At 33.8% G+C, this 15,105-nt stretch overlaps 1 protein-coding gene across 1 annotated transcript; it reads right to left on the reverse strand.

Moving 5' to 3' along the window:
- Window positions 1–1,833: 1,833 nt before the first annotated feature.
- On the reverse strand, window positions 1,834–10,657 carry LOC112746106 (uncharacterized). Its single transcript, XM_025794919.3, has 12 exons — window positions 10,107–10,657; window positions 9,925–10,009; window positions 9,507–9,590; window positions 8,510–8,910; window positions 8,267–8,348; window positions 7,997–8,173; window positions 7,809–7,862; window positions 4,832–4,918; window positions 4,674–4,742; window positions 3,555–3,601; window positions 2,572–3,288; window positions 1,834–2,278 (listed from the first exon to the last, which is right to left on the reverse strand). Exons 1-12 carry the CDS (start codon window positions 10,220–10,222, stop codon window positions 1,912–1,914), a joined length of 2,286 nt encoding a protein of 761 aa, XP_025650704.1. The 5' UTR covers window positions 10,223–10,657; the 3' UTR covers window positions 1,834–1,911.
- Between the last annotated feature and the right edge of the window lie 4,448 nt (window positions 10,658–15,105).

Below are 15,105 nucleotides of genomic sequence, written 5' to 3' on the forward strand. Positions count from 1 at the left end.
TGGCTTTACAGACACAGCCACAAAAAAATTTCATTCTCTTTACATTACTGTTATCACCCAACTGTATGTCAATTTTTTCAATCCCTAAACAATTGACATTCCCTACAAACCAGGGGACAACAACAGAATGGCAAAAATAAACAAAATGCTAACCCCCTAAACCTCAATTGAGTCGATCACATAGCAGCAGCCCAGCCAGTGTCCATCCAAGAATTCCAACACCAAGTGCCAATGCAAACTTCCTTTCAGCTTTCTGCAGTTCTTCTTTCAACGAGCTTGCTTTGTTCTTCAGTCTTTGAATTTGTGGATCTTGTCCTTCAGGCTCTGCCCAAGCAAAATAATCGCATCCATCTCCTATCTGTTCTCAACCAAACCAACACGAACACACCAGCACGAACACACCAAACACTTCAGATCCTTCAAACACTAACACCCAATGCTATTTTCAAACAGGAGACAGAAAAGATGAGACTCACCTGAAAGTTGACGCAGCCCCAGAATCTTCTTCCTGGGTTCTCCGCTGTAGATGACGTGCGCAATACCGGTCTCTCTCCACAGAAGCAAGTCCTCCTTCTCCCACGACTCTTGGTGCTGCTACGCGAACCTTGGGAGGACGACTGGGTAGCCATTCTCAGCAGACGAAGAACATCATCTTTGGGGATTAGGGTTTACTTATTGGACTGGGCAGCATTTCATTTTCCTTTTTTTTTCCTGCTTCCAATTCCAACTGTTAACTACAGGCAAACTGCCAACTTTGCCACGTCGGACACGGCGTCAATAATTTGACACCCACTTAACGGAAGGACTTGATTGATGCAAATCAAATCTTTTTAGGATTTAAATAGAACAGTTTAAACGTTGGGGACTAAAATAGAATTCACCCCAAACGTAGGGGACCAAAATAATAGTTTACCCTTATTGTTATCTCTATTCTTGTACGTATCTGAATACATAGCATATGGTGTACGTTGGACAATTGCTTATATGAGACACAAATACTTAGATGTTGTGTTTGTGCTTCATAGTCCATTTTCGTAATCAATTTATTGAATAAGATTTGGTAAAATGATCATTACGTTTGGTGCTATTTTGTAGTGTCCCCCCGTTAGTTAGCTGCAGTTATGCCCTATTAAATTTGGGATTAATTACCAAATATGCATTCAAATGATTTAAATACTAACAAAAATAATCTTGAAAAAACAATACCTCCATCTAAGAACAAAGGCATCACTTAGGAGAGCGATGAACAATACAAACTAAAGGTAAAATAAACGCATCAAAAAAAAATTGATCAAAACAAGCTCAAATATTTTAAGGGAAACTATCAAAATATTACATATCTAGAGACTAAAAATATATTTAAACCTGTAATTAATATTCTTGTTATCCCGTGTCAAGCATTAGCCTGATGTTTGTTAAAATAAACTCTTAATTACTAATTTGCAATGTAAATATTCCATTGTTTATTGTGTTTAATATTATTATATGAAGAGTAAAACTGAACATTTAAATATTATATTAAAATGTGAAATAAACTCTTACACGGGCTTAAGATTAGAAAATTAACACCTTCAGTAACATTTTTATTGATTTCCGGTTGAATTATAATATATTATATTCGATCATTTGTGGAATCATAGTTCATAAATATCTTCCACTTGCTCATGTGGAGCACTCGTTTTCTTTTCATCAAAATAATTTTATAGTGGCTTTATGATCTCTTTTTTCTGGGGTTTTAGGTTCTAGTGTTTTACCGTACCATAGAGGATGATAGAGTTTACACATTAATAATGTAAACCAAAGTCCACATTATTCAATGCCACAAAGTTCAAGTTACTATAACAGCATGAGTGCATGACATCCTCTTAAAGTTAAATTAAATGATCACATTCGTTAACAATTCAAGTCTTCTCACACAGGTAATGGAGAAACTAGAAAATCAGGTTGACGTCTCTGTAGCAATATCCCACAATAGGGACACAATGGTTTTGAGGAAACTGCTCGAGACAAAGATTTGGTTACAAAATCAGAATCAAACTGAGACGAAGACATTCGAAAAAGTGGGTCAGGCGCCAACCTAAACGCCACCCTATGGCAGCACACACAAAACCACAGTGGGATACTAGGGCAAACCTGCATACTAACGGCGCATCTTGATAACTTATGCCGCTTATCATTGCTGCCACTGCCTGAAGTTTTGCCTTGACATAAACCAAACTCTGGGGACTCAAATGGAACTGATGCTGAACAATAACTGCATGACTCCACAGCTGAACATCTACTGGACAGAAATAATCATGAGAAATGAACAAAAAATTTGAAACTATCATATTTGATGTACTGAGTAATGATTTTGCAGCATTGTGGAATTTAGTTAAAGCAGTTTTCTATTGCACAAGGAAACTTTAGCAAGAAATTACCAAGACAATGATGAATAATAAAAGCATTAATTAAATGATTCCAAGTTTCCAACTTTTCAATATTTAACCACCTTAGTGGTCAGGTAATCAGTAAATGATTTTAACATGCAGCGATATAATTCAAAATTGAAACTCTAGTACTAAATATTACCTTTTCTCGTTGGTAACCTCTGATGCAATGGATTTCAACTCGCCACGTACATGATCGTTGTTTAGCGCAATCCATTGTTCCATTTGTGCTAGTCCAACAGGATACCAATGACCAGTTTGGAAAGGAGTTGCCCCTGGACGGGACTTGCTAGTTTGAGAAGCACAAAAACTAAAACCGACAAGCCTTTCACGGAGTTCTCTTTCACTGCTTCCAAGAATTGCTATCCACTTGGTTACTTGTTCGTCCATAGAACAGCATTCCCCTTTAGTGTTTTGAACTTCGCTGGATATTCGTGTGATTTCATCAGCATCCAGCTGCGCCAACATTACTCGTCTACAAATTATATTGAGCAAGTGTAGCATGCGAGAAGGAACACCTGACAAACTTGAAGAGACCTGCAGTAAAGTCTTTTCATTGGGAAGGTCCGTATGAAATCCCGGAAAAGACAGAGAGATCCACTTGATGAGTAAATGCTCTACATATCTTGGCATGCTGACCTTGAAGTCCAATAATGCCAAAATTATATCCAAAAGAACTAGGGGCCTATCAAGACACTGATATTGGTTCAAAGACCATATGATATTGGAACCCCAATTGGTTAAATCTTTCTCTGCCAAACCGGAAAGTTCTTCAGTGTAAAATGGAACAGGACGATTCAAGCAAATATCCACATGTAGCCCACCAATCCAATGGTATTCAATAGCTGCTCTCAGTACCCTGCTCATGGTTCAAGAATACAAATATCACAATTGCATATTTGTGGAATTTTTTCATTGAAACTTCATTAGCAAAAGACAAAAGGAGAAAGAAAACAAATACTTAGTAGGAAAATAACTATTGACATGTATTCAAGATTGGTTCAAAACACTAATTATTTGGGTAATTATACACTTTTTTATCTCCAAACTATTCCCCCCTTCTCTTCGCACACAGCCAAAACAGAATGCCAAAAGGGGAACATAGGCTGAGAAATCATTTTGTACCTTCCTTCATACATTCGATTCAGTTTCTCAACATCAAAGCAATGAACCTGCAATAAACAAGTATAAATACTCAATAGCAACCTCATATAGTCAAAGAAGAAAAATTAAACTTCTAAATATTCTTGCAGCATATGCCTGGTTGAGGAATTAAAAGATAAAATAAAATTAGAGGTAGGAACTTCAAATTAACATGAATTATCTTCTTTTAAATTAGGGCTAACAAATCAATGCTAAACTCTAAGGTGACTGCTTCTATTAGTGAATGCATTGGCTAAATAGAAAATTGGATTAAACAACTAAAAAAATTTGAACAGCTGTGGAAAGATACTACTGATGTGATCAGTAAGAATATCATTCAATAGCTGTGATTCAGATTTCAGACAACAGGTAGGGAAAACAGATTCAAACCAGAGAATATTATGATTATGTCCCAACAAAAGGGCCAGAGCAACATGCTTTGAATTAATAGAAGAATGATTTAGATATTCTGGATAAATGCATAAAACTTCCAGAAAGCCAAGATCATTTTTTAGCTTGGGAATCACGCACACTTATTTGGAATCAATAAAACAAATTCAGAAGAGGAAAAAAAAAGAAGAAAGGAAAACAACACTATTAAGTTCCCCCCTTGAGCATTTGCTTCACTCATCACACATGGTTTAGTTAACGTTGCAAAATGAATGCAAAGAACAATGTTAGAACTGGTAGTTAGAAAGGGGAAAAAATGAGAAACAATCTGTTCATCTGTCCATCAATATACGAAGTTACTAATATGAGGAAGACTTAGAGCTCCTCTACTCACTAACAAATGTCAAAAGACCCCTACCTAATCCCTATCTCTGATTGAGATTCCCTATATAGTGACAAGGTTCCTTGAACACAACAAGTACTAGATAGCTAAATGTTCTTAAAAATAGCATCTATAAGATGATTGCTAGTTCATTCTCTGTTTCTTGCTTTTTTCATATTCAAGGATGATGGGATATACAAAATTCCTAGATTTTTGGGCACTGCCTTTAATTTTTGTCTGGGCAATCAAGAATCCTGTACCTTTGGACAATGCACACAGGGTATATACAAGTGAAAAGATTTTTCTGAAAATAAAAGAAAATACCATACAGTAGCGACGACAAGATTTCCAGGTGAAACTGCTGCACCAAGGCATGAATCATATACATCATCTGAAGCCTGCAAGGAAAAAGGTGCATGTCTGCTTAAGGGGTGGAAATGGCAGAAGTCATATGAAAAGAGAGTAAAAAAGGACAAAAATAACATACGCTGGATGAATTGTTATTATGAGGCATATGAACAGGTACTTCATCTAGGCATCTATCGCGCAAAATCCAGCTACGCACTAAATTATCCTACAAATATTTAAAAAAACAATCACGACTAAATCCCCATATGGTCCTTGAGATTCACGGCTTTCATTATTTTAGTCTCTCATATTCAAAATTCACTATACTGGTCCCCGAGATTCAGCTTCAGGCACCATATTGGTCCCTGGACCCTTTCCGACGTTGAGTCTACGAACGAAATGCTAAGCTAGCTTTGACTTGCCACGCTAAACACAGGGCTAAATGACGTCGTTTTATTTTAGGGCTTGAACAAGGCGAAAATGAGATTGTTTTGGAGAATGAGGAGAGATAAAACAATTTGCACATCATATAAACTTTTCTTCATCTTCTCGTTTTTGCCTTGTTTAAGTGCCAAAACTAAATGACAGCATTAAGCCCTATGTCCAGCGTGGCAAGTCAGAGCCAGCTCAACACTTTGTTTCCTGACCTAATGCTGGAAAGGGTCCAAGGACCAATATGGTACCTAGTGCTGGATCTCGGAGACCAATGTAGTAAATTTTGGATTTGAGGGACTAAAATGGTGAAAGCTGTGAATCTAGAGAACCACTTTGGGGATTTAATCAACCAATCACCAGTCAAAAATACATAATACAGATATTAAACTACTGATTAGATATGCTAAAATTAAACAGGAAGGAATTGCAACATTATAGTGAACATATTTTAAAGACTGATTTGCTAATTATTCTTTAAACTCATCATTTATTTCTTTCTGTAATATCAGAACCAAACAAGTTAGCTTTTGTTTTCCAATATGCCACTATTTTTAAAACTTATTACCAAAATGCCACCATTTTCAAACTATTTACTCAAAATAGTGGCACCTTGTATTCTTTCTTCTTTTTTTTTCACAATTTGACTTGGAGGCACTTAACTGAAAAACACCTTCCACGTAGAAAATGCTAAATAGGGAAGCTTATCAAATGCAAAAATGCTCAAGCATTTAGCACCTTCCACTTTGGAACGGCTGAATAGAAGTTTTTCAATATTTAAATCAATAAGCGTGAAAGAGCCTCCAATGACATGTACAAATGAATATTTTCGTGATTTAAATAACAAAATAATAAATCATTAACTAATATTAATATAAATTTAAATATGTTTATCAATCTGACTAAGTTTAATTAATAACATAAATAAAATTGATGATTGAAACTTTAAATTATTGATTAACGTACTATATTTTATTAATTTAAATATATTTTGCCATATCATCCATCATCAAAATAAAATATCATAATAATTGATGTGAGTATTATCATGATTGTAATCTTAATGTAAGAGTATTAGTCATAAAAAAAATAGAATTTTTTTTAAATATAGTATATTGAAATAGGTTAAAGAAAATACTCATGATATAAAATATAGTACTCCCATCAGTTACTTGATGCTTTTTATCACAATAAAAATAAATAAATAGACAAAGGTACACATGAAAGAGTTGAAGACAGACAAAAATACATACCAAAATTTGTAAATATCAAAGCACGCCAACATTGTTTCCGATCAACAAAAATACACCTCAAGCCTTACAAACCAACTGACAGGCAACAGCATAGTACTTTCGTCCATCAAAAACAATCTTTGACGTGTAGTTTGATATTCATGAACTTTGGTGTGTACTTTTGTCAACTGAGACTTTTTTTTTTCATGTGTACTTTTGTCCATTTACTCCAATAAATAATATCAGGTCATTGATAAGAGTATTTACCTGTGTTTTTTTTATGATTGAAACCTTAGTGTAAGATTATTAATCATAAAGAAATGTAAAAAAAATTAAAATACCATATAGCGAAATACATTAGTTAAAAACAATTACTTTATAAGATACAATACTCTTATCAAGTATTTAATACTTTTTATCATCAACTTACTAAAAGATATATTATAATTGATGGGAATACTATATTTTATCATGAAAATTTTCTTCAAGCAAGATTATGTATTTCATTATACTGCATTGTATAATTTTTGTATTTCTTTATGACTAATAATACTCTTACATTAAAATACAATAATCAGTTTTAATTTATGTTATTAAACTTAATTTGATTGATAAATATATTTAAATATAATAATATAAGCAATGCTACATGGCCAGCAAATATTATCATTTTTGGCCAGCATTTGGCAAGCAATAATTTGCACCTATATTTATCAGAGTTTTGTACACATAAATCAATGCAGTTTGCACCCAAGTTTTCCAGAGTTTGCACCCATGAATTAGTAAAATTTATTTGTTAAAGACAATTTAGTGTTTGTGCTGGCCATCGCCAAAAATACTAAAAGATGCGGGCTCCCAAGAGTTTCTCTAATAATATATTTATATTAATATTAGTTAATTATTGATTATTAACTATAATTATGTCATATAATCAAAAAGCTATTCATTTCCACACGTCAATTGAAGCACTTTTACGTTTATTGATTTCAATATTGAAAAGGCCTTCCCATTAAGCGCATCCAAAGAGGAAGGCGTTAAACGCTTTAGCGTTTTAAATTGGATACACTTCCCTATTTAGAGCTTTCCACGTGGAAGGCGCTTTCCCGTTAAAGTGCCTCCAAGTCAAATTGCGAAGGAAAAAATTACAAGGTGCAACCGTGGCAAAATGGTAGCATTTTCATGATAAGTTTTAAAAATAGTGTCATATTGGAAAACAAGCCCAAGTTTGAAACCCTGTTATTGATAGAAGCTTAGAGATCCAATTTTTAGAAAATTGGAAGAGTAAGCACATTCTTCTTTTGAAATCTGAGACATATTTAATGTCCTTCCCTCTTCAACATAGAAAAATCTAGTCACATCAATTAAACCTCTGACTCTCAAAAATCATATAGAAGATAAAGTGAAAATATATAAAAAAATTCATACGATATAACTTTATTTAAATAAATTTACCTGGCTACAGCTGTACAAACATCTTCCACCAAATGCCCATGCCAAGCCAGTAACCTGGAGGAAATCGACATTGAAGAAATCAACAAAGTATTGCAGCTTCAAGAAGTCATCTAACTCAAGAGAAAGGAACAATAATAATATTAAAAGAATAGAATTATAAATTTTGAACAATAAAATAAAAAACCTACAATATAGTCATGTGCATCATATGAACCAAGCTTGTTGAATTCCTTAGAAGATATGTCACATAGCCATATTTCAAAGGAACCAGAACCTTTGCCTATTGCTAAAAGCATCTTGGAAGAGCATTGAACATGCACAGTTACTGAAAGTACAGAAACTGGGACAACATTGACAGTGATAACCTATTTAGATATTGAAAACTCAGTAAATGAACGGCTGAGAAAGAAAGATAGAAGTGAAAAGAGTCTGAAATTTAAGTAAGAACTAGAAACTACCTCCTTCAACAAAATGAACACATTCTGATCCACTTCTGTTGATTTAATCAATTTGTGATAGTCACCCAACCAAACCTTGACACTGATAAGTGCATATATTTTAGCTTAGGTCAGATATTTGGTGCAAAATGTAACAACATACACACAGTCTAATTAGAAGTGTGAGGGAACTGAGGATCAATACATTGACCACTTAATCAAGAGTCTAAGGTGCTATGTCAAGAATGATTCATTTTAACTCACCTCCCATCAGAGCTTCCAGTAACTAATAAAATTTGTGGATTTGAGGAATTAACAGAAAATGACAACCAACTTATTGTTGTAACCCATGAATTGTGTGCTTCAAGAAATCCAACAAATTTCACAGCAGATGGGATTTTTCCACCCTCAATAGTATAGCAATCTGGTGCATAAAATCTCCATAAAGAAATTTTACCAGACTTCCCTCCAACAGCAAGTAGGCTGACAGTAGCATGAATATCATGCAGTAAAGGAGACCATGAAACAACAATTGAGCTTAGCACTGCGCTGCGAGTAGCATATTGATCAGCACTTATCACAGGCAACATGTCGTTCTCGGGAACTGTTTTCAAGGATTTCTTTTTAGGTTTAGCCACAGAATCTATTTCATCTGATGCATTTCTCTGCATGAACAATCTAACTTTAAGTACATAAAATCAAATTAACACAGAATAAAATTGTTTCAGTTAACCACAATTGTTTTAGCTGTAGTTAACTATGATTTACAGTTAAAAAAAATGATGAGAATGAATGTACAACTTATTATAGAAAAACCATAGTTTATACTACCAACAAGAAAAATGGCCATTTTGTTCATGAAGCATATACGACAAAAGAAAGGATTTTTTATTTTATTTGAAATTAAATCCATATCATATTTAATATATATACTTAAGTATCAGAACAAGCATCGTCATGACTCGATTTCAACAAAAGTCCAATATTAGATTCTCTAGAGACTGTGTGTGGGGTGCGTACATATATAAGTAACATACATCCAGGTCATATAAACTTTGTTAATGTCCCTTTATTTTGAAACAGCATTTTTCAAGTTATTGATTAATCATCTGATCTTTTCTTTTCTGCTGGCATAAAATAGATGATGTCAAAAGATGATATATATCATGAGCACGACTGGTCTCAGAATAACTAATTCTACCCCAAGTAGAGTATGAAAAAAGAAAACCAACCAAGAACATGGATGGATAAGATAACTTACTTTGGAAAACTCTAATGGAGTCCCCGTGCCTTGAAACTCAGTACATTGCAAATATTCAAATAGACGTTCACTAACGTTCACAACCTAAACAAAATAAGAATAGTGGCAGTTGGCAGGCAAGTAAACATGAAAACTATAAACACTTTCTATTTCAGTTCCATAAATGGAAACGCAAAAAGGAATTAGACACAACATACTTTCTATTTTACATATTTACAGCTAACATTTAATTTTTCTCCGAAGATGCTACAAATTACAACTTTTCTCAATCAGATCTGCTTTCAAAAGAAGCAATATCCCTATCCCAATCCCAATATAAATTATGCAGTTCACAGTTTTCAGTTTCATGTTTTCTTTAGGCACACAAAGATGGCATCAGTTCCTATTCCACACGATAAACCACTTTTATTGCACACACCTCAATCCATTCTGAACAGAAATCACAAAAGGGTGGACGATAAACCTTCACGTGTCCTTCGCTAGTGCAAACAGCCAACAAGCACCTGTGAATAATATATATTACTTATCGAATAAAATATCAATTTTGTCATTGAATAGAAATAACTGTGCATCTTTGCTTGCTAATCATCAAATTCTTACCCTGAATTCAAAGAAATGCCAAGTGGCGACCATGATATTGACTGAACAACAGGCTTATCATCACGGTACAAACTAATAGGGAGGAGGCATCCAGAGATTAAATCTGTGCAATGCATGATTCAATTCAGACATGTTAGCATTCTGTGGTTGGCAGCTCTAATTCAAAATTATTAAAAATTCCCTTTACCAAATATTAATAATAAACAACAAGATTGACAATGCTACATGACAAAGAAAACTCCCTCCAAACCATAAAACTCATCCCTATATGAGCACTACCAAAAATAAAAATCTCCATATACTATATAACAAATGAGTAGTTTCACATGTTTGGCATTGACCATGTAAGGTAATGTGGTTTTCCCGTTAATGGTTCCTTTATTTTTCTGGTTTCTCAAGGGATTATCCATCCCTACTACTAGGAAAAAAGGCTAACCCCTCTTCAGTAATAGTCAGGCTTCCCTCCCAATCAGGTCCTCTCAACTCATAATTGAATGGGATACTCCATAGTGTTGTATATCGACTATAGCAAGGTTTGAACCTAGTTCTTCATGCATACTACCCAAACTCCTCACCACTAAACCACTCTTAGGTAGTGTTTGCTTTCAGAGACTGAAACTGGGACTCAGTATTGTGTTTGGTTGCCAGATACTAGAACTAAAATTTTAGTTTCGCAACACAAAATTCCAATCCCTTTAGTACCTCAAAAAGTGGAGAAACGGGACTGAAATTTCTAAAGATGGAGACTGAAACTTTTAACATTTTCTTTAATAACTAAAGGTATTTTAGTAAATATCTTTATTTCATCTCCATATTCATCTTGAACCAAACAAGATACTAAGACATAATGTAGTCATATACACTTTACACCAAACATAATATAGAGACTTAATTTAGTCTTAGTCTCAGTCTCCGTCACCTTCCCAAACACAGCCTTAGCGACTAACAAAGCTGCTTCCTACATTTGTGTAGCCAATGCTTTGTGCTTTGTGGTTATGGAACCGTTTAAACCAGGTGATGAATAACTTTTAAAGCCCCAATGAATTTCATGATCCAACCATTAAAATAAAATAAAATCTTATGATCCGTTTAAGTGATAATCTAGCATATTTATTCACAAAATCACTCCCAAAATTCTCTTTTGAAAGATTTGTACATCAGATTGGGATGCACCGATTTCGAGACATTAAATGATGTCAACAAGAGGAGGAGACTGTACTCTTTTTTCCTTGGTCAGGTTTTCTTCCCATTAGGTTTTTCTTGACAAGGTTTTTAATGAGGCAGTCCCCATCACAAAGGATATTGTACTTTTTTTTCTTTACTAAAGTTTTTCCCATTGAGTTTTCTTTAGTAAGGTTTTAATGAGGCATAATCCTAAATGGTCATCCAAGGGGGAGTGTGTGATAAGATCAAATAAGGTGAATGACCATCATTTAATATGGGCGGCTCACATTCTCAAGAAAGATAAGTTTAATGAGAGTTGAAAATGTTACCTCTTGTGTGCCTATAAATATATGTACTGAGGCAAAGGGGATACACACACAGAAGTAATAAAACACCACTCTCTCTCTTTATACACTATTAATAGTTTCTCTCTCTCTCTCTCTCTCTCTCTCTCTCTCTCTCTCTCTTCGTTACTACATATAAATATATGAATCATCTTTATTGAGCTAATTATATTAATGCTAGAGTCTTCTATTTATACTTCTTTAGTTTATATATCGTCTTTATTTATTCTACAACAGTCTTCCAAATTAAAAAGGGTGCACCAATATAGTCTCTCATGTATCTTCCGTCGCCAGAACTCAACACCGTTAGTGGCATAGCTCAAACCTTATCATACTAGACATATTAAAACGAAGTAGTATGCATTTTAGCGCTAAAGAAGACACTAAATGACGTCATTTGAGGGTTTGAACAATACTAAAACGTTATACCCCTCCCTTTTAATATTATTCAAACCCTGTAATGACATCATTTAGTACTCTTTTAGCGTCAAAACGTGGACAACGTCGTTTTAAAATGTCCAACATGGCAAGATTTGAGCTATCTCACGAACGGCGTTGAGGAAGAACTATATTGGTGCACTTTTTTTTAATCTGGAAGTTCAAATTGTAGGAATTAAAAAGTCAGAGACTAAATCAATGTAATTCGCCAATCTCAAGAACCAAAGTAGGACTTAACTTTACTCTTGACACTTCCATAAACATAAAATTATTAATTAATTATATATTTAATTTATTTTAATTAATAAAATAAGAAAATGAGAATTAATTATTAAGAAAATAATAATATTTACTATAAAAAATATATGCGTAATAAGATTTTTTTTATAATTTAATTTCTAAAAATAATATTCTTATTTTAAAATTTTCCATATATGATCATATATAGATTTTTTGTGTTATATATTTTGTATATTTTATTAAAAAATAATATTATTAAAATAATAATGACAATATTTATTTTTTCTATTTTTCTTTCTCATTTTTGTTACAAGATTAATAATTTTATAAAAAAAATATTTTTCTAAACTTTAAATTCAAAATAATTACTATTAATTACTAATTCATAGACATATTAGTAGATAAGATAATTATTTTAAAATTTTTAAAATTATCTATATTAAAAAAATAAACCTAGTTAGCATATAACTAACAAAAATATTGCATTAACAAAAAAAAACTAATCACCATCTACAATAAGAATAATACTCTACAATCAAATTAATTATTCAACCAAATTGGTATAACCTAATTGACATTCATGTGCCATTAAATATGTCATTATATGTAACTACTTTTTGACGGTTTCTTTTCCTACGAATTTCGTTTTTTTTTTAATTTATCTGTGTTCTTCTTCTTCTTTCCACCCCTGATGCTATTGTTTTTTCTTCTCATTCTCCTCCTTTTTCCTCATTTTTCTCTTTCATTATTGTCGTTGTCACCATCACCACGCCCGCACCTCCATCTCCTCCTCCTCCTCTTTCTTTTTCCATTTGAATTTCTTCCATCTCCTCCTCCTCCTCTTTCTTTTTCCATTTGAATTTCTTCCATCTTTGCCATGGTGTCTGTGGTGCATGGTTTTTACAACCACAGACTAATCGGCAAGTGCACCAGGTCATACCAAGTAATACCTCAGGTGAGTGAGGGTCGATCCCACGAGGTTTGATGGATCAAGCAACAATGGTTGGTTAAACTACTTAGTTAGGCAAACAAAAAATTAGTGTTTGAGTGTTCAAAGAGCATTAAATAGTAAATTCAGAGTTTGAAGACAGCAGGTGAATAAGTCGGGAATAAAATATGGGAGAAAACAATTAAGGTTTCAGAGTTATCTATTTTCTTGATTGATTTTTCTTACTAACTATTTTAATCATGTGAGATTTAATTCATGGCAAACTATATGTGACTATGCCCTAATTTCTTAGACCTTCCTAGTCTCCTCTAAACTTCATTAAATGCCAATTCTTTGGCCAATTAATTCCAATTAGAGGGTGATGATCAAATTCCAGTTTATATGCCACAAAAATCCTAATTATCCAAATATAAGGGGATTATATGTCACGTATCCCGTTAAATACAAACAATTAAAAATTCAGTAGAATATGTTTTCAAGCTGTTGTTCAAGTAAAGAGTTTTTTCAAGTTATACAAGAACTCAATTAGAACATGGGTCATACTTCCGTTCCACCCAAATTCATAAAATAAAGAACGAAAACAATTCTTGAAATATAAATCTAAACATGAATTAAAATAGAAAAATAATAGTATCAATCCATACAATAGACAGAGCTCCTAACCTTAACAGTGGAGATTTAGTTGCTCATGACTCAGAGAAGAAAAATAATAATTCTAGTAAAATGTGAAAGACGGAATGTAAATTGGTATAGAATGGAATTGTCTTTTATATCTAATCCTGATTAATTTAAAATCTAGTTTTTAAAAATAATATCTTTTCCTGTAATATTTAAATTTAAATCAGAATTAATTATGACAATCAGCAAGTCTTCAAGTGATGGATGGGGACCACTTGACTTCGTAGGATCCACGTCTAACTTGGGAAGTAACGAGAAGTGTTCCCCTGATTCCTCCATTCTGCAGCCTCTGATATGTGCTTTCTGGGCCGAAAACTAGGTCGAAAACAGTCCAAAAATTGCCCCCAACGTTTTCTGCATTTTCTGCACGTGGCGCATGTCATGCGTACGCGTTAGTCACGCGTACGTGTCGATGGTCTTCTTCGCATGTCACGCGAACGCGTCAGGTACGCGCACGCATCGCCGTGCAAATATTCAAATCACGCGTACGCGTCATCTACGCGCCCGCGTCACCATGAAAAGCTCCAAATCACGCGCACGCGTCAGGTACGCGTGCACGTCACTCTTCGCTGTCATCTCCTTTAATTCTTGTGCTGCAGAAACTCCATCAAATCCAGCCGAATGCTACCTAAAATAAACAGAATTACATAAGACTCAAAGTAGCATCTATAGTGGCTAAAAGACAATTAATTCTTGATTAAACTTAACAAATTAAATGCAAATTCACTAGAAAAAGATAAGAAAGATACACACGCATCAGTCTGCCACCATGTTTGTATTTTTCATAATCAAGCGAAAGTCAACACGCCAATTCCAATGCATGATATCCCTTATTTTTAGCACCAATGGATCAATAAACCTAAAACTATCTTGGTGATTAGTAACAAGATTAAACGCTTCCACACAATCTGTCTCACAAATAACATCTCGTTGACTCACATCCCAAGCTAAGAGATATCCTCTCCAAATAGCAAACAATTTCTCTTGAAGAATACTATTACTTTTAATCATTCTCAAACATTCCCTTTGCCAACTCCCATTACAATCTCTAATAATGCAAGCAAAACCAACACTATCACCCGAACCAGGATAGCTAGAATCATAATTAATCTTAAAAGTACCAATAGATGGGGATTCCAAAAACCATTTAGAATAGAGGGAAGAGTCGTACGTTGTAATTCAGAAG

Source organism: Arachis hypogaea, chromosome 2 (genome assembly GCF_003086295.3).
Source record: "Arachis hypogaea cultivar Tifrunner chromosome 2, arahy.Tifrunner.gnm2.J5K5, whole genome shotgun sequence".
NCBI classification, from domain to species: domain Eukaryota; kingdom Viridiplantae; phylum Streptophyta; class Magnoliopsida; order Fabales; family Fabaceae; genus Arachis; species Arachis hypogaea.

Coding starts and splice junctions, on each gene's coding strand:
- LOC112746106 (XM_025794919.3), bottom strand. CDS start 10,222: ATGCATTGCACAGATTTAATCTCTGGATGCCTCCTCCCTATTAGTTTG. Junction 8,349..8,509: donor ACTGGAAGCTCTGATGGGAG/GTGAGTTAAAAT, acceptor TGCACTTATCAG/TGTCAAGGTTTGGTTGGGTG. Junction 3,289..3,554: donor AATCGAATGTATGAAGGAAG/GTACAAAATGAT, acceptor AACCATGAGCAG/GGTACTGAGAGCAGCTATTG.